At 37.9% G+C, this 24,053-nt stretch overlaps 3 protein-coding genes across 4 annotated transcripts; all 3 read right to left on the reverse strand.

Annotated features, from left to right (window-relative positions):
* Positions 1-5,639: 5,639 nt before the first annotated feature.
* LOC121789646 lies at positions 5,640-6,185 on the reverse strand. The gene has a single exon (XM_042188072.1). The coding sequence runs from the start codon at positions 6,183-6,185 to the stop codon at positions 5,640-5,642; it is 546 nt and encodes a 181-aa protein (XP_042044006.1).
* An 8,513-nt stretch (positions 6,186-14,698) lies between these two features.
* On the reverse strand, positions 14,699-15,676 carry LOC121789741. Its single transcript, XM_042188137.1, has one exon. It carries the CDS (start codon positions 15,674-15,676, stop codon positions 14,699-14,701), a length of 978 nt encoding a protein of 325 aa, XP_042044071.1.
* A 2,367-nt stretch (positions 15,677-18,043) lies between these two features.
* LOC121751607 (serine-rich adhesin for platelets-like) lies at positions 18,044-23,284 on the reverse strand. Of its 2 annotated transcripts, none has more exons than XM_042146394.1 (6): positions 23,054-23,284; positions 22,400-22,563; positions 22,250-22,308; positions 20,433-22,151; positions 19,105-19,252; positions 18,044-18,855 (listed from the first exon to the last, which is right to left on the reverse strand). In XM_042146394.1, exons 2-6 carry the CDS (start codon positions 22,497-22,499, stop codon positions 18,227-18,229), a joined length of 2,655 nt encoding a protein of 884 aa, XP_042002328.1. In that variant the 5' UTR covers positions 22,500-22,563; positions 23,054-23,284; the 3' UTR covers positions 18,044-18,226. The 2 variants fall into 2 exon arrangements, with proteins under 2 accessions (XP_042002328.1, XP_042002321.1); XM_042146387.1 differs by having other exon boundaries at positions 22,400-22,591.
* Between the last annotated feature and the right edge of the window lie 769 nt (positions 23,285-24,053).

The following is a 24,053-nucleotide window of genomic DNA, read 5'->3' on the forward strand; positions in this document are numbered from 1 at the left end:
GTCCAGCCGATTGTTGATCGCGTCGATATCCTCCTCCAGTTTGTCCCCGCGGTTCCTCCGTCTTGAGGTGCTTGTCCCTGCCCCATCTCCTCCTTGTTGGGTCGGTGCTTCTTCATTCTCCTCTTCTTCTTCCTCATCTCCGTATTCTCCTTCGTCACTTGAGCTCGGGAGCACATTGACATTCCCCGGGTTCCTCGATGTGATTTGGCGGTGGGCCGAACTGTTCATCAACCAATTCGCCCTTTGCTCCAGCCCGCCGACATAAGTATTGTCGGGGTCGGGGAGGGGAAAGTGATCTCCGGCCTTTTGCTTCAAGTATATTTGGCCATGCCTATCTAAGGCGATCACAACGGTTCTCTTCAAGAATGTGATGTCCAACAACGGGGTTGGCGACGTGCTAAGCTCACCAATGTCGGCTACCAGGCCTTCCACTTGCACCCCGAGATGGAGGGCTATGGCAGATACCACTGCACCAACACACAACGTCCATTTCTTCTTCTTCGTAGCCCGCTCTAGATGCTTGATCATGAAGAGTGGCTATTTGTACAAAATCTACCACAACAGGAAGAGCTCTTCTCTAGTAATGCTTCCATGCTCTACACGGGCGAAGGGGTAGCAAACGCATGCCTTCTGAAGGATGCGCAAGACAGGATTCCTGATGGAAGAACCCTTTGCCCTGTTGGCAGAAAACTACTTTTCGGTAGTAATGTCCTGCCAAAAATTGTCTGTACCGTGGCTGAACTCAAATGGCATTTTGGTCACCACCCCCGTGAACCCAAATATTTCATTAAACTGTTCTATCGGCATATCATATGTGGTATTCTTCAGCTGAAAGGTGATAGAGACGATCACCTGCCTAGTCTTGTTCACCGTCAATGTAGATAAGAATTCGAGGGTGAGCCGATGATATGAAGGATGGCCATGTGCAAACAACAAACCCGAAAGTTGCCCTACTTCACACAACTCTAGAATGGATTGCTTGATCCCGAGCTGACGAAGTGTAAACGGGCACGAGAGTCTAGCCACTTGGTAAGGTAGTTTGGCAAGAATGATCCATTTCTTTTTCTGTGTGGAGGTGAGAGTGACACCGCTGGTACTGGGAACCAAGATGTGCAAGTGGTACCTAGAAATTGGAAATATTAGATTCGTTCTGCAATAAACCAAACAGATATTCACAAGATACCCAACTCCCCCAAACTTTATTCAAACCAAAAGTCTTGCACATATTGCACTAACAATAGGAAGATAGACTCGATTCATATATGTCTCAATCAAAACAAATCATGTAAAGTGTGCAGACAAAAGAGCTTAGGACGATAGACTCCAGTCCTAACATCACAATACCACAAACAAAGCAAGCTTTCACCCCCATTACACATCATCCTCAACAATTGCACAAACATTCATAACTGGGAGATAGACTCGATCCCTTTATCATTTTAGTCCATGTGAAACAACCAAAATCATGCTCAAGACACAAACATTCACCAACATTGATTATTCATACTAGCAATTCACTACCAAAATTCATCACAACACAAAGCATTCTAGATTCCAAGACATAAACCACAAACCCATGTGACAATTCAACCAATTTCAAGCTCAAAGCAACCATTCAAACTCAAGTCATCTTTGGACTAGCAATTTATCACTAAATTCCTCACAAATTCAAAAATTAAGCTAGCCCAAGAAACAATTCATCAATACCCATCATAGACTAAGTGAAATCAAGGAAAGAAGAGGAAAAGTCATACCTTTGTAGCTTAGGATGTGACAATTTTGAAATTTCCAAGTTTTGCTTGTGCTTGAGCAAATCCACCAATTGTTTGGTCCAAAACTTGAATTGGAAGGATAAATTGAGTAGGGTGTGTGCTAGAGTGAAATTTGTGGAAGAAATTTAAGAGGGAAAGGGGTTTGAGGCGGAGAAATCGCGAGGAAGGGAGAAGAATTAGGGTTAGAAACTGACCTGGGCGCGATTTTTATATCCGTGAAAAAAGCCCGCTCGTGCGCTGTACCTGGGCGTTTTGCTCGTTCACCGGGCGTTTGTTCTGGAGCCGGACGATTTGAGGGTGAAAAACGCCTGGCCCGGGCATTTTTGAGCTGCACCCTGGGCGTTTCTCTTTCCGCGATTTTTTTTGTGTTTTCTCTACACCAAACTCAGAAACCAATATACCCAACTCAAACAAATTTAGGGAAATAAAAACAAGCACTAAATCAAAGTAAACACTCAAAACACACCAAAATAAAAACCAAAACACACACAAGCACACAAAAGCAATAAATGTACCTACGAGGGGTAGTCTCCCCTATAGCAAAACTTTTTACCGTCTTATGCTCGATGCTCTGCAAGCTCCATCTACTCGATCAAGGCAACAACAAAGACCTCGTCTTGTTGCTCCTTAGTGTAGAACCTCTTTAGATTTTGACCATTAGCCTTGAAAGTGCTTCCATCGGGTCCAATGAGCTCCATTGTGCCATTGCTCATAACTTCCTTGATAGTGAAGGGTCCGGACCACTTAGATTTCAGCTTGCCCGGGAAAAACCTCAACTTGTGGTTGAATAGCAACACGACATCTCCCGGGTGGAATTCATGCCTCTCAATCATCTTGTCATGGTGAGCTTTCATCCTCGCCTTGTATATGGAGGAATTAGCATATGCTTCATTCCTAAACTCATCAAGTAAGTTGAGGTGAAGCATCCTCTCCTTGCGGGCCTTGGTGAAATCCATGTTCAATTGCCTCACTGCCCAATACGATGAGTGCTCCATTTTAACCGGGAGGTGGCACGACTTCCCAAACACCAATTGGTAAGGTGACATTTCGATGGGGGTCTTGTAGGCCGTCCTATACGCCCATAAAGCATCGTCAAGCTTGAGCGCCCAATCCTTCCAGTTTGCTTTGACACTGTTTTGAAGAATTTGCTTGATCTCTCTGTTGGCCAACTCGTTTTGACCATTAGCTTGAGGGTGATAAGGAGTTGTCACCCAATGCTTTACTCCATGTGTTGCTAACACCGCCTCGAGCCACCTATTGCGAAAGTGGGAACCTCCATCACTTATAATTGCATGTGGTGTGCCAAATCGCGTGAAAATGTTCTTTTGAACAAATTTTATCACCACCTTCGAATCATTGGTTGTGGTAGGAATAACTTCCACCCACCTTGATACATAGTCCACGGCCAAAAGAATGTATTGGAACCCATTAGATGGAGGGAAGGGCCCCATGAAGTCGATGCCCCACACATCAAATAGCTCGACTTCCACAATTGTCGTCATCGGCATCTCCTTCTTCTTAGAAATGCCCCCCATTCTCTGACATTCATCACAATTCTTCACAAATTCTTGACAATCTTTGGTAATGCTTGGCCAAAATATGCCACTTTGTAGCACTTTCATGGTAGTTCGGTTAGCTCCAAAATGCCCTCCGCTAGGTGCGGCCTGGCAATGCATAATGACGGACTCCCACTCCTCTTGAGGGACACATCTTCTAATCACCATGTCAACACACCTCCTAAACAAGCACGGGTCATCCCAAAAGTAGAACTTCGCGTCATGGAAAAATTTCTTCTTTTGATAGTCTTCAAGTCCTTCAGGAACCACCTTGGCAACTAGGTAGTTCACAATGTTGGCATACCATGCCACTTTCCCTTTAGCCACAAAGAACAAATGCTCATCCGGGAACTCTTCATTGATTGCCAATTTCAACTTCTCATCTTCATTCATGTGCTCCAACCTTGACAAGTGGTCTGCCACCACATTTTCACATCCTCTTCGATCTTAGATCTCCAAATTGAACTCCTGAAGGAGCAAGATCCACCTAATAAGCCTTGGCTTCGCGTCTTGCTTCCCAAAGAGGTGCCGGATTGCGGCATGATCAGTGAAAATGATGGTCTTAGCCCCGATGAGATAGAGCCTACTGCCACGTCACTCGCATCACACATAATCTCAAAAGGTTGAGACCAATCCGGCGAGATAAGGATAGGAGCGTTCGCCAATGCCCCCTTAGGCTTCTCGAAAGCCTACAAGCAATCAGGGGAAAAATTAAATTTCACATCTTAAGCTAACAAAATGCAAAGAGGTTTAGCAATTCTCGAGAATTCCCTGATAAATCTTCTGTAGAAATCGACATGTCCCAAGAAGCTCCTTACTCCCTTCTCATTTGTGGGCGGAGGCACTTGTTCAATAGCAATGATTTTGGCCCTATCGACCTCCAAGCCACCTGCAGAAATCTTATGTCCAAGCACAATGCCATCCCTAACCATAAAATCGCATTTCTCCCAATTAAGCACGAGGTTAGTCTCCTCACATCGCTGCAAAACTTGAGATAAATTGTCAAGGCAGTTATCAAACGAATCACTAAAGACAGAAAAGTCATCCATAAACACTTTCACAATATTTTCAATCAAGTCATGAAATATGGACATCATGCATCTTTAGAGCGTGGCTGGAGCATTACACAAACCGAAGGACATCCTCCTATAGGCATAGACACCATAAGGATAAATTAAGGCTGACTTATGTTGGTCTTCGGGTGCTATATGGATTTGGTTGTACCCCGAGTACCCATCTAGGAAACAGTAGAATTCATGACCAGCCAACCTATCCAACATTTGGTCAATAGAGGGGAGTGGGAAATGGTCCTTCCTAGTTGAAGCATTTAAGGCACGTTAGTCAATACACTCTCCACGTGACCGTCCTAGTGGCTTTTAACTCTTCGTTCTCTCCCTTCACTACAGTCGTACCCCCCTTCTTGGCTACCACTTGGGTGGGACTCACCCACTCACTATCAGAAATGGCATATATGATGTCGGCATCTAACAATTTTATCACTTCCTTCCTTACCACATTCTGCATGATAGGATTAAGTCGTCTTTAGTTTTGGGCCTTAGGCTTATGGTCATCCTCTAAATGGATCCTATGCATACAAAGTGTTGGACTTATTCCCTTCAAGTCCGAGATTGACCACCCTATTGTTCCCTTGAATTTCCTGAGGACTCTCAACAATTTATCTAATTCGGAGGTAGAGAGAGATGATGATACAATTACAGGCAGTGTGTCACCTTGTCCTAAGAATGAATACTGCAGATGTGGTGGTAGAGGTTTCAACTCTACTTTCTTGTTCTTCTCTTCATCTTTGTTGTCTTCTTCTTCATTCCTAAGAGGTAGGAACTGTTGACGCCGTGATCTGGGAATCTTCTTCGCTGAATCTAGAGCACCTACAAACTCAATTAACTCAGGATTAGCATCAAACATAGCAATAAGATGAGAGGAATGAATTGAATTAAAGATACACCCCTCTAGTTGGTCTGCTGGTGAGTTGATGTAGGCCACCTTTCTGACACACTCATCCACTATAGTCACTACATTGCAATGCTATAGGCTTCCTCTTGGTTCCACGTCGTGCCTCTTCAAGGTCTCATAGATGGAAAAAGTCACACTTTCACCATTGAAGCGAAAAGTGAGCTATCCATTGTCAACATTGATTAAGGCCTTCCCTGTGGCTAGGAAAGGTTTTCCTAGAATGAGAGGTACCTTTCTATCCTCCTCCATGTCCAATATCACAAAGTCAACTGGGAAGACGAACTCATTCACTCTCACTAATATATCCTCCACAACGCCCACCGGATAGGACACTGATCTATCAGCCATCTGCAGCGTTGATGGATATGGGTTTCAACTGGCCAATCTTCATCTTGTTATAAAAGAACAAGGGCATGAGGTTAATGCTGGCTCCAAGGTCGCACAAGGAATTCTCCACAAAATGATCTCCCATAGTGCACTCAATAGTAAAGCTTCCCGGATCATGCATCTTGGCCGGAAACTTCCTTTGCAAAATTGCACTACAGTTTTCCGTCAAATTGACGGTCTCATGATGATCCCACTTCTTCTTTTTGGAGACAGCCTCCTTGAGAAACTTAACATATCCAGGCATTTGCTGCAGTGCCTCAATCAGCGGAATGTTAATCTGCACCTTCTTGAAGATCTCCCAGAATTTGGAGAACTGATCATCCTTCTTCTTCTGCAGCACTTGGGGGAATGGTACCCTGACCTCTGGTGGCTTGACTAGTGTGTTCACCTCAGGGTGAACTGCAGGAGGTGATGCTTCAGGTTCATCATTTTCTGACTCGGCTTCTTCCACTGGTGCAGTCTTTGGCTCAGCTACAGGCTTTGGTGGGGTCTCAGGCATAGAAGGACCCTCATAACTCTTCCAACTCCTTAAGTGAATCTCCTTGCAATCCTTAGGATTTACAACTGGCTGCCTGGGAATTGCCCTGGCTTATGCTGGCCGCTCACAACTTGAGCAATCTGACTCATTTGCACCTCTAGGTTCTCATATGTGTTGCCATGCTGTGCATATCATTCTCTACCTTCTCAAGCCTCTTGTTTGAATGCTCCATATTCTTATGTGACTGTGTCATGAATGCATTCAGTATGTCCTCTGAACTTTTCTTCTGCGGCTCATTGATCAATCCTTGAGAAACTGTGAACCCCGGAGGTGGCTGCAGGGTATTGTTGGGGTTCCCATATGATAGGTTAGGATGTGTCTTGTTCCCAAAATAGTTGTAACCTCCACCCCCTTGATTGGGGCATGAGTTGTTATAGTATCTATTGTCCCCTTAATGTATGTAGTTGACATCTTCTTGATTCTCTTGCACCGATGTTCCCACCCCCATAAGGTCTAGCTTCTTGTGGATTAGCTCCAATTGTTTGGTCATACTGTCGTTAGGGCTGATCTCTAAGGCAGAAGCTATTCTACGCACCTTGCTCCTCTCGTTGGTCCAACCTTCATCATTTGAGGTAACTCTCTCGATCACTTCCATTGCTGCCGTTTCACCGATCTTTAACAGTGCTCCTCCCGCGCTCCAGTTTAGCTCGCTCTTTGTTTCAGGCAAACACTCCTTATAGAATAAGAGGATTTGATGTGTTGGGCTTAGACCATGATTAGGACACCGCTTCAATAAACTCTTGAACCTTTTCCAAGCTCCTCGGATACTCTCTTGAGGAATCATTTCAAATGCTAGAATCGCTGACTGCCTCTTCAAAGCTTCACTCGGGGGGTAGTATTTTGCTAAGAATTTCTCCACCATGGCATCCCACGTGCGGATGGAGTTGGGCTCCATACTGTCCAGTCAATCCCGGGCGTCATCCTCTAGAGAAAAAGAAAATGCCCTCAATCTGACCTGTTCATCTGTGACTCCATTTATTTTCGTCGTGTTGCAGATCTGGATGAACTTGGTGATATGCTTGTTAGGATCCTCCGTGGGTCGACCTCTAAAAGCATTTTTCTCAACCATCTGAATGAGTCCCCTCCTGAGCTCAAAATTGTTAGCATTCACGTTGTTACCAATAATTGGTGGGTTTGCCACCCCATTATAGGCAAACATATTTTGCAATGGTATCCCATTCTGCCCTTGATCTAACCGCCTCTGCAATGCTGCGAGGTGGTGGTGGACCATTATTCCTGTTTTCGTTCTCGTTTCCTTCCTCCATCAGAATATGAGGATGTGGCTCAAACTAGATAGGAGAATGAACTGGTGATGGTGGTTCTTGAACTGGCGAAGGTGATCATCTCTGGATCGGAGAAGAAGCTCGGATCCGTTGATTTAGCCTCGTCAAAGCGTTTCTCCTTCTGTTGGATGCTTCGATCTCAAGATCGATAGGCTCTAAAGGTAGACCCTTAGAGCGTGTTTGCATACAACAGGAAACAAGAAACACGGATCTGAGAGCTCAAAAATAAAATAAAAATTAAAGCAATAAAATCTAGAGTAGTAATCTCTATCTTTACCACGATATTAAGCTATAAAACACAAATTGTCCCCGACAACGGTGCCAAAAACTTGACTCGAATTATTTTTAACACGAGAATTACCTGCAAGTGTACGGGGCTAGTGTAGCATAAAATAAGTAAGAGTATCGTATCCCACAGAGACAAATTGTGCAAACTCAAGTACCATGAACCGACTTTAACTACTATCTAGAGAATCCAGAGAGGTTGGTTTGATTTTAGAAAACTATTAAGCATAAACGAATTAAAGGCACGCAACAAAAGATAAGTTTCAAATAAGAGAACAAGGTAGAGCCTTGGATCCAACTACAACGAACACAATGCGAACAATTCAACAACTTCGATTACCCAATTAAAGTCTCTAGGATTATTAGGAAAGCCGCTAGTCTAGGCTAAACCCCCTCTCGAGTGCACTCAACCCGTTGATTAACCATTAATATTGAAGTCTCCTTCTAATACTTCACGATTAACTTCTTAAAACAAAAGGCTCAAGCCCTCACTCTAGAATCCCTTCTCTTGAATGCAAATTATCTAGGTGTTGTTCATTCTTTTATCAATCCTAATTAGGTATCTTTTGATTACTCAAAACTAGGTCAACAAACCCAATTGGTAGCTAAGCAATTGAATTGAAAAAGCACAAGAATGAAACAAAGTAATCACACGAGCATAGGTAATCAAAAGTCCCTGAATTAATCAAAAGCGTTCATTGTAGTCTTCACCAAAACTCTACAAAAGATTTAGCTACTCATATTCAACTCAAATTCACAAGAAGAATCCATAGAAGATGAATTGGACATAGGAAAACTAATGAAAATACTCCCAATGGGTGTATTGAATGGCAAATCGTCTTCGTCTTCAATCGTGTTGATGATTCCGACTCTCTATCTCTTCAATTTGCTCTCAAAGCGTCAAAACTACTTCTGGGGCGTGTGGAATGTGTACTGAAGTTGAACCCTAGGTCATATTTATACACGGGGCAAAAAATACAGCAATTGCAGCGTACAAGCAAATCGCCCGGCCGGGCGATTTGAACTGACAAAACGCCCGGCCCGGGCGTTTGTCTCAGGCCTCGATAATGGTCAAAACGCCCGACCCGGGAGATTTTTCAGAGAAAAATGCCCGTGTCCAATGGATACGCCCGACCTGTGGGTGAAAATGCCCGATCTACGGTAGTAAAATGCCCGGTCCGCTGCAGTAAAATGCCCGACCTGAGGACTTTGGGTGCTGTTTCGTCCGTTTCCACCTGTTGTGACAACAAAAACTCGACAAACTCATCAAAACACTAAAATAGGGGATAGTAGATGAAAACTCAAGTAGTGTGCTACAAAACACTGAAATATGCACTTTTAAACATCCAAAACATTTACTAAACTACGAGTTTATCACATATGTCCAACATGCCTAAAGCACCCACACATCTTTCGATGAAATTCAACTCTCCAACGACAGATTAGACATTTGTGTTGCCTACTCTCTCGAGGAAAGTAGGAGAATCTTCGAGGGATGAGCTAAGAGCCGCGACAATGTCAGATTGGAACGAATATAACAAAGGGTAAAGGCAATGGACAAGATAGTGGTTCGAGCAGTGGGCACCCGATACCCGGAGAGGTCCGTGAAGCGGGTAGAAGCCTTATGTATAGTCTTTTGCAAAAATCTACAAATGCTGACATGAGCAACATGGGGCTGCAAGTAATGTAAGCACACTCTGATGATTACTTGACTCTGAAAATATTTGAGTGTCTAGTTTTATTATGTATTTTGTCAATTTTTTCAGGATTTTAATTATGTAATTTTTTCTTATTCCTAAGATATCAATTATGTAATTTTTGGCTTTAATATGATTTTAATTATTTAAATTTAAATTGACTATGTTATTTAATTAAATATATATAATAAGTAAATTAAAATAAAAATGAATAAAAAATAAAATAATAGAATGGATTATGGATTATGGATGTTATTTTTTAAGTAAAGAATGTAATAAAAAGTGTCATGTGAGATATATAAGTAGTAGTGGTAAAGAAAATGAATGATTTAAGGAATACGACCATGAATAGCATGATACTGTGTGTTTGTGAATAGTGGCATAGCTTTATAAAATAAACTAAACAGTTAGATATTACTGCATGCATTTGTTCAGCTCTTTTTATCTATTGTGAGTAGTTAATTGAGGTGAATTTCGCTTTACTATAGTGTGTAACTTAGTACTACTATTCTCCGATTACATAAATTGTAGGTCCATGACTTTATTGGGAAACACAGTTGGCCTATCAATTAATATAGTTTAGAGTCTTCCTAGACGCATGTGAGTGTACTTCCAAAGACCAAAATAATTCACCCACCAAATATTCTACAACTAAATTATTTTCACTTTTATGATTCTATCAAACCTGCAATTACCGAAAGTAATCTATTCTTACATATATTTATGAAATGTAGTATAGTGTATTACTTATGACTTTATTAGGCATGTTACATGCTTTATGTGTAGGGCTGGGGAAAAATACCGAAATGCCGAAATACCGGCCTTATCGTACCGAAAAAATATCGAAAATACCGAATTTTAGGTATACCGTGATATTCGGTACGGTATGATACCTTACTAAAATATTTCGGCAAGGTAAAGGTATGAATTTTTATATACCGCGGCATACCGAAATTCAGTATATACCGTAAAATATGAATATAATAATATATAAAGTATTTTATATATTTTTAAATTATAAAATTTATTGTGAAATATAATATAATATGAATAAAATATACTAGTATTTAATACCCCGTATATTATTTAAATTAGTATAAAATATAAATAGTATTCTAAAAACTCAAATATTTAATTTTCATTGATGTTGAAAGTAAGGTATACCGCAAAAGTATGGTATACCGAATTTTGGTACGGCTTACCGAAAATGAGGTACGATATCGGTATGAAAATTCTCCATACTGAAAATAAGGTATACCGAAGTTCGGTATACCGAAAATTTTGGTAAGATAAAGGTATGATTTTTTCGCATAGCGAATTTACGGTAAAGTATACGGTATGATGGTTTCGGTAAGGTATACTGTACCTACCCACCACTATTTATGTGCACATCATTCACGAATATAAATAAATATATATATATATATATATATATATATATATATATATATATATATATATATATATATATATATATATATATATATATATATATATATATATAGGGTGCATTATAATGATAACCCCAATTTCCGTAATGACCCTATAACTAAATCTGGACCACACATTTTTAAAATCACGTGGTCTAGATTAAAATATAGATTTACTTCATAAAAAAAAGCGTGGGGGTAAATATGTCATTTCGCTCATGATAAAATTTACGTATCCAAATTTCGCTCATTTAATTTCTGAATTTCGCTCATTTTATCATTTTATCAGTCAGTCAAAAGTATCATTTTATCAACTCAGAGTATCATTCTATCCGGCAAAACTATCATTCTATGCAATAAACCTAACATATATCATTTTATCATTTTATCAGTCAGTCAAAATTATCATTTTATCAACTCAGAGTATCATTCTATCCGGCAAAAGTATCATTCTATCCGGCAAAACTATCATTCTATGCAATAAACCTAACATATATCATTTTATCATTTTATCAGTCAGTCAAAAGTATTATTTTATCAACTAAGAGTATCATTCTATCCGGCAAAACTATCATTCTATGCAATAAACCTATCATTTTATCATTTTATCAGTCAGTCAAAAGTATCATTTTATCAACTCAGAGTATCATTCTATCCGGCAAAACTATCATTCTATGCAATAAACCTAACATATATCATTTTATTAGTCAGTCAAAAGTATCATTTTATCAACTCAGAGTATCATTCTATCCGGTAAAACTATCATTCTATGCAATAAACCTAATATAATCGGCACAATATATAATATACAAACCTACAAAGCAGTAAACGTATAATTTTATCAACTCAGAGTATCATTTTTATAAGGTTACTGTCATTTTATCCGCTTAGATTATCATTTTATCAGGTAAAAGTATCATTTTATTAAACAAAAATGTCATTTTATACACCAAAAATACCTATCATTCTATCGGCCGAAAGTATCATTCTACCCGGCAAAACTATCATTCTATCGGCTGAAAGTATCATTCTATCCTGCAAAACTATCATTTTATGCAGTAAACCTAACATTTATAAGCTAAAAGTATCATTTTATCAACTCAGAGTATCATTCTATCCGGAAAAACTATCATTCTATGCAATAAACCTAACATATATCATTTTATCATTTTATCAGTCAGTCAAAAGTATCATTTTATCAACTCAGAGTATCATTCTATCCAGCAAAACTATCATTCTATGCAATAAACCTATCATTTTATCAGTCAGTCAAAAGTATCATTTTATCAACTCAGAGTATCATTCTATTCGGCAAAACTACCATTCTATGCAATAAACCTATCATTTTATCAGTCAGTCAAAAATATCATTTTATCAACTCAGAGTATCATTCTATCCGGCAAAACTATCATTCTATGCAATAAACATATCATTTTATCATTTTATCATTTCACGTGATATTTGGCGAAATTCAGAAATTAAATGAGGGAAATGACAGTTTTACCCCTGCACTTTTTTTTATGAAGTAAATCTAAGTTTGAATCTCAACCGCATGATTAGAAATATGTGTGGTCCAGATTTGGTTATAGGGTTATTACGATATTTAGGGGTTATCATATGATCACGACTATATATATATATGGAAATTTTTTAGGGGTATTTTCCCCTCATGGGGCTTAAGTAATTCCACCGTAGTATATGACACTCATAAAAATCACATTTTAAATTAATTTATTGTGATTCAATTATCAAATGTTACGTAGCATACTTTTTTCTTGCATTTGAACTTAATTTAATTGGTTTAATAGTACAATATTACAATTGATAAATAATTACTCATGGCGAGTTTATCTTTATAGAGAGACATTAATCTTATATGTTGATTACATATCTTTAGTGAGCCTTGTTCTAATTGAATATACAATTTATTTGTTTTGATTTATATACTTAGTTTTTTTAATACCTTAAAATTGATATTCATATACATAAATTATCTAAAACTTAAATTTTAATTTGTTGTGTTATTAATTTATTTCAAGTTATTAAAAAATGAACAAATAAAAATTAAAATTTTCATTTATAAAATTAAAAACATTGATATTTTAAAACATTACAATAAAAATAAAATAAATTAATAATGTTAATATGGACTAGTCAAAATTGATACCAAAGGATGTAAAATAACAGTTATATATACATGTAAATTACTGATATGTAAAGTGCGTTAAATGTATCATCAGTAATCTATCAGAAAAATAAATTAAGCATCCAGAATACTCTCATGTGTTCTAGATAAATGTATTTTTTTTCCGCACAAGACGAATTAGTTTGTTTTTTTAATTTTGAAAAGGTCCATTAATTTCTATACTTGTTTAGAACTTTAGATCTGACATTATCATGCACGTGAATAATAGTATAGTATTAATAGATTTACATAAATAATTGATCTAATTAATCAGATTTTTGAATGATTATTTTGAGTGATTTTACTAAAAAAAGGATGTGAAATTAATGGATGGAAAGTGAGGTTAAATTCAATTAAAACAATGAGAAAATGATTTCGAAAATCCGCACCCTCTATTATAGGAAAATTCTATGTCTGTGACGGGTGAAGTTACTATTCCCTCTCAATGACCTCAACCAAGCGACACACACATATGCGATGTGTCTAATTATCTTGGAAATAACGTGTTGCTCAATGTGTTCTACAATTGATTGATTTATACTCCTGTAAAGTGGTACGAATTATAAGATCCTTTAAATTTGCCACTTTTTATAGAACCGGAAATGCAACTAAATTACTAAAAAGCACCTATATTCATGTGTCAAAAAACTAAAAGCACATGCACATGTTAGATATTTTTAACCTCAATGATTTATTTTAGATATGGAGGAATGTAATCAAATGTAAATTCTAAATATTGCACAAACTCCAAATTATGATCTTGATCGTTAAAAAATGTCAACAGATGACAAAATAGTAGCAACAGATGATGTCAACACAGTGTCAACGGTTGATGTTGTGTTGACATTTTCTGTTACTACTATTTTGTCATCTGTTGATATTTTTTAATGGTCCAGATCATAATTTGGAATTTGTAGAGCTTGCCTTTTATCACTACCCTAGATATTGATGACTTTCATTAAATAAGATAATAATAGTGAGATAAAGTATAATATGGGATAAGGTAGAATCTATCTATAATTTAATTAGTCATAAATGTGAAGATGAGATTGATAGTCATGAGATGGAGTACGATATAATTTGACATTATAAAGGTGGACCAAGATATATTGTGTAAGCCAAGCCTTTGAGAAATACATAACTGAAGATTAGTACGGACTTTAATTATAACGTAAGTTTTGCTTCATGAGTATATGAAAAACTGAGTCTGAATTATTGATGTTGATTTAAATTATGTATGATGTATTTAATTACATCCCATGTGACAATTATAGATGTGGTAGGTGAAGACAACAAAATATCGACTGTTTCCATCGACATTGATTTATTCCTCCACAGCAGGGATGAACGATTGCTATTACAAGTTACAAAACATTGAAAAAGAAGAGAAAATTATGGAGTAGTCTCTCTCTATAACATATAAACACTAGTGCATAAAGTGTGGATGGGTAGGCTAAATATATAATCACAAATACTAATTTTCAACCAAGATCTTGTATCGCAATCGCTACTCCATGGCGTGAAATGTAGTGTATATGTTAGAATAAGAGATACCACTAGTAAAATAGTGACTGGAAACAACTGACTGAGCTTGTTACCTAGAAGAAACAGTAGTGAAAGCTCTGGCAAACCCATTCATGGCGCCATAGCTCTTCGAGCTGAACCCCAAACACCCCAGCAGCCCCTGCCTGTACGGAAGGAACGTCTTCTTCTTCATCTCCTCCGCCTGCGCTCTCTTCTCCGCGTAATGCGCCGATGGCGAGATCAACCTCCTCTTACCTCCTTCATTTCTGTTCGCCGCCTTCTTTTTCACCTCCTTCGCCTTCCCATTGCTCGCCACCGGCGTCATTTTCTTCTCCTTGTTCACCGGCGAAAACGACAGAGATCCCCAAAACTTGTGGCCTTCGTTTCGCCCTTCGCTCTTGCTCCTGTACAGAAACTCTTTCAGGAAAATCCACCGCTTCGAGCTCCTCCCCGCCGACGACGACCTCGACGCGCACGGCGCTCCGTCGGCTCCTTTTTCCTCCTCCTCGGCGGCGATTGCGCGGATTTCGCCGGATTTGTCGTCGGATCTGGCGGAATCGAACGGCGTCGTTTGGCTCCGCAATGGCGACATGGATCTGGTGCGGCGCCGCAGGGATCCGGTGCGGAGCTTCAGATCCCTGCCGCGGGGGAAAATCTGGTCGTCGTCGAAGGCGTCGTCCGATTCGATGAGCGGATCGAGGATCTGAGGGCGCTGGAGGTGCGTGGAGAGCTTCATCGGGCGGATCTGGCCGTTGAAGAAGAGCTCGTCGGCGGAGGTCATGTGTTCGGGTGAGGCGGCGGCGGTGGAGGGGAGCGTGGAGGAGAAATCGAAGTCGAAGCAGCTGGAATCAGCAGCGGCGGAGGGGTAGGATTTGAGAGCAGTGGTGGAGAGGAGGAAGTGCATGGGGCTGGCGGGAGCGCTGTAGTAGAATCCAGAGAGAGGAGCGGCGCGGCCGGGGCTAGAAGGAGCGCTGACGTAGGGAGTGGAGCAGCAGCTGTCGATGTCGTCGACGGCGTTAGGGTTTTCGTTTTCGATCTCGTCTTCCATGATTTGGGAACGTTGACGGGGAGAAGGAGGTGTGTGCGTGGGGAGGAGATATATTAACGGAGTGATCTGATGGGTGTCAATTTATTCTGCAAACCAAAAATCAATTCTCATTTATATGACTAAATTATTTTATTATTCATTTAATACGCCAGCCAAAGCTGGGTCACCAATCAGAACGTTCTGACCCTTTCAAACTTAAATGCATTACTCATGCGAACCGAACCTTACGGAAAATTAAATTAAATTAAATTAAATTAAATTAAATGCTACAATTATATTCTTCATGCATTATTGCAAAATAGTAGTATAGTTTCTATGAGAGATACCCATATTTTATATAGCAAACGGCGAATCTGAGAAAAAAGACAGCGATTATTTCTCTTGCCAGGTTTCAGCTCCCTATATAAATTGGCGTTATCAAAAATATTACACACACTTGGTTCCTTTCCGTATTTAAATTTATCCACTTCTTCTCTATAAGTATTTGGGGCAATATATATTACCGAATGAGAACAAATACTATCAATAGATAATGAGACATGTATCATTTGTAGTGTTACGTGGTAAAAAAAATCCAAAAATAAAACTATACTTGGTTTTAGTAGATTAACTAAAACGACGATGAAGGTAGAGGCTAAAACGTTGGACTGAGGGTGAAAACGAAGCATGCGTGAGACATAGATGGAAAGAAGTTTTGGTGTAAATGAGGTTATTTAAAATTGAAATTGAAAAGGTGTAAATGAGGTTATTTAAAATTGAAATTTAAAAACACTGATTAATTATCGACAAAAACTAATTTGTGGATAATTTAGAAATTTTCATTTAACTAAAATAAATTTATCATTACTGACAAATAATCATGTCAGAGAACGTGGAGGATGTCAGTGTAATGACCTGCCTCCAAGATTGACAATTGTCCCTACAAACAACGTAAATCTTTGTAGCGTGTTTTGTCTTTATATAAGAATGAGTTTAATTTGATCTATTCTCTTTCTCTCTGTTTCTAACAGTTTTCCTCCAAAAGTTTTGTTGTAATATGCTATCATCAATCTCTGTATAAATATTACTACTACTGTAGATGTAATTTTATTAATTTATACTCCTACTATGAATATATAGTTTCGATTATTAAATTTTTATCGCGTGTGTATTTTTTTATTTATAAAAGCAATCTGTATGCAATCCATTTAAATATATACATAATTTTTATAATTAAGGTAATCCATACATGTTTATTTTCTAATTAAATAAGTAGTTTTTTTCGTACTATATATAAAATGTTCAAAAATAATTAATAATAACCAAACAATGTTATTTAATTATTAAAATCATAAGAATGTTAAGAATTTGTTACATGATAGTAATATTTTTATAATATAAAAATTGTTAAGTAATACTCATTATCTTCTTATATTAATAATTATATTTCGATTGTAATACTATATTTTGTATTCGTATATACCAGCCATTATATTTCATTCATTCCATTTCCATAATAGTCATGCCATTCCCCAATATTAATAATCATAATACCAACCATTTCTGTATACCATTCACCACCTTAATTTGAAGTTTATTCTTGATATATATTGTGATAGTATTAATTATATTATCCAGCATTTGGCGTGAAAAGACGAAGAGCAGATGGACATATTGACTTTGAGTAAATAATTTATTATAGGGGAAGGGGATTATACCCATCTCCTGCCTGCACCACATCCACATTCATATTTTTGTACTTTATTAATCTTTTTTTATTTTCCTTTAAAAGGATTAAATAAATTTATTTAATGTTTTTCCTTTGTAATTTCTTCAGGGAAGTGTCAACCTAATTGTTTGATTCCATAATTACCGTGTAAATAAATTTTATATCTATCAAATGTTGATATCCGCCTATCAGAAAAAGAAATACAGAGTTCATTCATATGATTTCAAAATAGTTATAATTGTTTTTTCAGATTTGAAAGTAGTTAACTTTATATATAGAAGTAGGAACATCAATCCTTATAGAAGTAGGAACATCAATCCTTTTATTAGCACCAATCGATTTTTTAAGACAGGATACGTCAAACATAGGATTCTGGCTATTGGGATGCGAGTACAATAGAAGGCAATGGAGGCAGTACTTATTCATAATTATTTAATCATTGGTTTACTAAAAGTAAACCATAGTACTATTTGCTTTCTTTATAAACCATTGACAGCCTTCTATTTAAACGATGATTATTATAATTAATTGTCAGAGCTCCTCAAACCTACACTCATTTTTACAGATTATTTGCAATTTAGGTGCCAACCTTTAGAGTCACGTGCAATTTGGATTCAACACTTAATTTAGTAATAAATTACTTCCACACTTAAACATTCTTTGAAATTTAGAGATGATGAAACACTATCATCTCGTATTGTAAATTTCATCAAATACAATGAAAATCAAGCAAAAGAATCATAAATAACCACTTTAGGCTTACAGTGATTTTTGCATGATTCTTGACACAAATTAAAAAGCTAGAAAGAATCATGAAATCGGCAGCAAACATGAGTAAGCAATTACAACAAGAAATCATCAATCAATTCATCTACTAAACAAGTTAGTATCCTATTTCCTATTTCTACACCTTCTTCAAATGCCTCAACTTCAAAGTCCACCCATTTCCCGTTCTTCGAGCTCATATCTTTGTCCACGAGCTCATCCACCATCAGCTCCTCCGAGTTCGTCCACCTCCATATCTCTCTGTACAAATCATCGGCCAGCCATTCCCTTCTATGTAACACCGCCACCTGCTTGCCCCAGAACTCCGGGCCTCCATCAAGAATCCGCCCGCATCTCTGTTCCAGGCATTCACACACACAGTCAAACAATACCTTACGTTCTACCGCATTTTCTTCCATGCCTTTGTATGACTCCATTGTTTGATTCTCCAGCTGCATGAAGAGGTCGGGAGCTACGATTTTGTGAGCTTGTCCCAGAGAGAACTCCTCCAGCGACAATTCTGCATGGCTGAGAATATCTTCGATGTATTTTAATTCCCAGTTTGAAGAATCTTTCGATTCTACCACATGTAAGCTGGAAGTAACAGTTTCGGACATAGACCAAACAGACAGTGAGGAGGCTGTATCTGATATCTCTGGATCAACTTCAGCTATGTGAGGCTTCCTAGTAGATCTCCAATTAATTCCTTCACAAAAGACAAGCGATGATCACTACATTTGACCTAAATTATCAGAGTATCAATTTGATCCGAATATGATAAAAACAAGGGGTATAGATAAACCATTTCGCAAAGTCAAAATCTTAAAACTCCCAGAACAAGGTTAAACCGGATCACATTCTGAAATTTGATCCATGCAATAGGTATTGCATATTCTTATTCTTCATGAGAACAAAGTTAATCAAAAGGATGAACAAACGGGATTTGGTATCATACCTTTATCACTTGAGCTTCTGCCAACATCAAACGAGTCACAACTAGTTCCTGACAGAGAAGGCTGACTTGAGAGTGAAGTGGACCCTTGCAAGTACAGGTGTCTCTGAAAGTTTTTACTACCACCAGCTCCTTCAAAGTATTCTAGTCCCTAAATCAAATGACAGAAATAAAGGTGTCAAATTTACTAGTAGTAAAGAAAAATACAGGAGAAGAAACCTGCACACCCCATTATGCACACAGTTCTGTGCGAAAATAATTGTGAGAGATATCCCCGTCTGATGTTATAGCATGATATATTCACCAATGTTCAGATGATACTACTTTTTCTGTTTGCCAATATACTCTCATCATTTCCACTTGACCACAGAAAACCTCAAGTTGGGCCATTTCTGAGATCATTCTAATCCGTGTGTTACGGGTTTCAAGCTTATGGTTTAATTTGTGGTTTAATTTGTTTCACTTTCACTACTTGATGCAGGAGTACAAGAATTAGCCAAGATCACAGTAAAGACAGCGTAGTGCCAAGGACAAAAGGTAAATAAATACGGGCTCCATATAATCTGTCCATGCCCCAACACCATGTATTAGAAAGAGTGACATAAAAAATTGGCCAAAAGGTGTAACAATATGATTTCCTTTTCTTTCGACAATCAATGCACACTTGCATAGTAGCTGACTACGCGAGATCTAGGGAACAACATTTGCTGTCATTTTTCCTTGAGTTATAACACTAAAATTAAACAGCATGCAACAATATGAAACAGTGTTCCAGGCAAAGTGATTCAAAGTGAATAGAGAAAATTTCACTAATGACATTGTTCTCTAGTTAGATGTCTATGTTGTTGAAATTGTGGGCCAGTCTGATATCTACGGTAGTCATATCTAATGCTTTCATGGAAAGGGTTAGTCAATTATCACACCTTTGCTAAACATAAAGCAGCAGGAAAGAGCTTGGTTAAAGATCTGTGTAATTACATTTAAAGATTAACTATTGCAAGAAATTGGCAGGTAAAAAGATGTTGCAGAATTCCCAGGAGAAAAAAGAAGAATAAATCAATAATTAGAGAGGAATGTCTCAGAAGGATGAAATCAGTTACTAGAGAGAAGCATCCCATCACTTCTCAGGAATCAACTTCCTTTGAACTCAGAATACTGATTCTACATATATTAAACTCTCCCATAATTCATGTCCAAAAATTAGTTATCTAATTTTCATTTCTTTACAGTATGATGCTACCAGAACAGACAAAGAAAACATTGTTTATAAGGACATACGTTATTGATATAGTATAAACTAGCAAAGAAGATACCAAAGGAAGGTGCAGTACCTTGCTTCCTTGCTCAGATTGGAGCCAAGGTTTGTCAAAAGAAGTACCATCCGATGCATCCTGGGCTTCCGGTTCCACCAAGTTAACTGCAGGGCCCATGTTTGCGTAGTTATTAATGGACAAAGAAGATGATCCTGACACGTCTTTCTGCGAAAACTCGACCCTAGAAGTCAATTCTTTAAGTTTTTCTTCCAGAAGTACACTTAAAGCATCTCCACCTATAACATTGAACCCTGAAGAGGATGTTGCAGAAGTTCTTAAATCAGATTCGCGTACACATGGATCGTAACTGGGAGAAGGAAAGCTAGTTTCTTCCAAGATTGCAACACTTGAATTAGATCCAACAGACTTCTTGATTGGAGATGTGAATGTGAATGACACAACATCAAAACTACTTTTCCTGTCAATTCCATCCCATTTGGAATCACCTTCAAAGGAAACATTACATTTTATAGATTTTTCATTTTTAATGGCCATAGCTTTTAAAGCAACACCTACACTAGACTGAACATTCCTGTTGATAGGTAATCTTTTCTTTGAATTTGTCTTTGCTCTGACCAAAGAAGCCTCTTTTCCAGGATCAGCAGCCACAAAATTTGTCTTTCTTGATGTCGCCACACTATTGAAAACAATTTTATTGACAGTCCTATTAGTAGTACGCCCATTAATGTAATTGGAGGACAAGTTTGATACTTGCCTCTCCTTTAACTTGGAACAAGAAGATTCAAACTTTTCTTCATCTTTGCCTGAGGCACGATTTTGCTTCTGATTATTCAACCTGAGCGCCTCAGAAGGCTTTCTTGATGAACTTTGTTTTTCCACTTTTTTTTGTGCATGTGTAAGATCCCTAGTTACACATCCATTGTGTTCTTTTTGCTTCTCAGAACTTCTGCTACCAGAAGAAGTTGTCCCATCTCTTTTGTGGATGCTGGGTTTTGTCTGAACTGCAAGAGAAACTAGTTTTCCATTACTCTTTGATCTTTGAGAACTAGTCCCCTTGGATTCTTCAGATCCCTTATACTGATAATTGTCTTCTAATCGGCCTTTACCCTGGGCATTAAGTTGTTTCTTGATATTTTTTGAATTCTCCTCTTTCACCTTTTGGGATGCATTAGCTGCTTGAGATGATCGCTGAGCAGACTCGAGTTTCTCCTTCAAATCCCGAACTCTAAATGGACCAGAAGGCAATCCAAGTGACGAAAAATTGCCTTTAGTGGTTGACCTTGGACTCTGGCCAATTATCTTGGAAGCTGCCTCAATTATGTAAGCCGCATTTTTAGGTGGAATGAATCCAGGACTTTTGATCGGAGACATGATCCGGTTATGAGTAACAGGCATGGGCTTAGCAGATTTGGGAGGCAATACCTCTCTTTGAAACCTCTCTATATGTCGATTCTGCACCTTCTGCAACCTCAGGTCTAAAGGATTCCGACTATATCCATCCAATTTATTCCGCACACTCTCAAAGATTACGATATCATGTTCACCATGAAATGCAGGAGCAGCCATTAAGTAACTAGAATCTCTGAATGAGTAGGAGTCAGAAAGCGGATTAGAACAAGGTTCATTAACATTTGAAGTTGGCAAAGAATCCAGTCCCATAAGACGTGCGACAACCCCAGGTGCTTTTGTTCCCTGTTCTGAGTCGCCACTGGCTGAAGAAGCATAAGGATAATCATTGTCACAAGTGGCATTAAGAGGGAAGCCTTGATCAAGCACCTTCATAAAAGCACACAACAAAAATAATTAAGTCAGTAACAAAACCTTACATAGCTACTTTGAGCTCACTTTGAGTGGAGAAAATTCAAGAGATTTACCAGCTGACGCCGTGCAATGACTGAACCATGACAATTATCTTTTCCATGGTTGGAACTCTCTGCATACAATACCAAAAACAACGTTCAAGCACCGAAACAGTCAAAACTACAATAAAACGTATATGACTGTTACAGTAAGAAGAAGAATACCAGGTAGATCAGGTTTGCTAGTGAAGAGCTTCTTCCGAGATTTACCATTCCAATCAAACAACTGAAGAAAGCCTCCCTTTCCTCGCTTCTCAACCTCCATTTTAGTTCTTTACTCAAACGTGAAATTCTCTAGATAGCCACTAGATAAATCAAGTGACACCCATCTGATAGAGTGAATTCCAATCTTACTCCCTAAGGAATGTGAAGTGATCATAAATTGGAAAGAAACAAATTAAATCATTATAACTCCAGTGATAGCTAAGCTAACAAAAATAGACCCCAAATTAAGATCGGCGAAACCCTTCACAAATCAAATTTGCGGAGATTATCACAAATTCGTGTTAATTTTGCTCCTCTAAGTATTCATGAAGGGGATAATAATATGCTATGCGAATCACCCTACAAAAATCAAGCCGAGACGCCATTTTCAAAAATCCCCAAATTCAATGGCAAAACCATTAGCGCACACACAAACCCAGGATTCAAGAAAAAGATGGAGACCTCACTTCCTACAAACACACATTAGACGCGCAAAAAACAAAGGATCCGATCTCATTCAATTCCATCCATGAACATAAAACATAGCAACTTTCAACTGAGAAAGCCTCAATTTTTCATTATTTCAAACAAATAGAAGAAGTTGCAGAAACAAACCTGCAAACCTCATATCCTAAATTCTCACATCACTAGTGTGAACAAGTCTTCGTAAAAAGTTTGAATCTTTGTTGTCAGAAACTGCAGCATTAAATTACGAGTACAGGAAAAGATCTGGGACGTTAAATGAGAAGTGGATATGGATTTTGAATTTCGATCTTACAAAGAGAGAGGAGAGAGATTTGAAAAATATAAAAAGTGGAAGAAAGGAGTGATAACAAAGAGTGTGTCGCAAACACAAAAACACAGTCAGATATAAAATTGATTATTGGTTATTTGAATATGACTGCATATTGTATGCTATGGCCCACCGCCACCTTTATTTTTCATTTATTATTGGTTTAAATTAAGGCTCAAAAAAGGGAAATAAATTCATTGAAAATCCAGGGGATGATAATTTCTTCACATGCTTGGTCTCAGGAATTTATTTGGAACTTTTTACAATAATTTTTCTCAAGTAGACAGAATATGGGCATTCTACTCTTTTCGATATATGCACAAAATATCATGTTGTCTTGGAAATTTGGATGATTCTTTTGTTCTTTTACTTTTGAATTTATTGGAGTTTAATTAACCTTTGAGTGATTTTATTTTGTCGAATATATGATGGTATAATTAAACGGGTGTTTGCATGTTTGCCAAATTCTGGTTTATATAGCATTTTCAAGGTAAGTGTTTGTATTTTTGTTGGAACGTTCCAAAATAAATTAGCCATTTTCTTTTTTTGGTATTTACTTTCTTACTTTTTTTTATTTCACCACTTAACTAATAAAATCTCATTTTCTTAAATCTAGCTCGTTGTATCAAAAAGAAATGTTTCTCTTGATAAGAGACGAAGGGAGAATAAAAAATATGATTACAAATCAATAATAGAAAATTTGTTTTCTTTAATTAATTTGCATTTACTTATAAATCAGCAATCAAATGAGAGCATCCGCAGCGGTGAGTGGGCAAGCGTCCGTCCGTATGTGCCAATGGCGCGACGCTGCTCGATGCATCG

This window comes from Salvia splendens, chromosome 1, assembly GCF_004379255.2.
Source record: "Salvia splendens isolate huo1 chromosome 1, SspV2, whole genome shotgun sequence".
NCBI classification, from domain to species: Eukaryota; Viridiplantae; Streptophyta; class Magnoliopsida; order Lamiales; family Lamiaceae; genus Salvia; species Salvia splendens.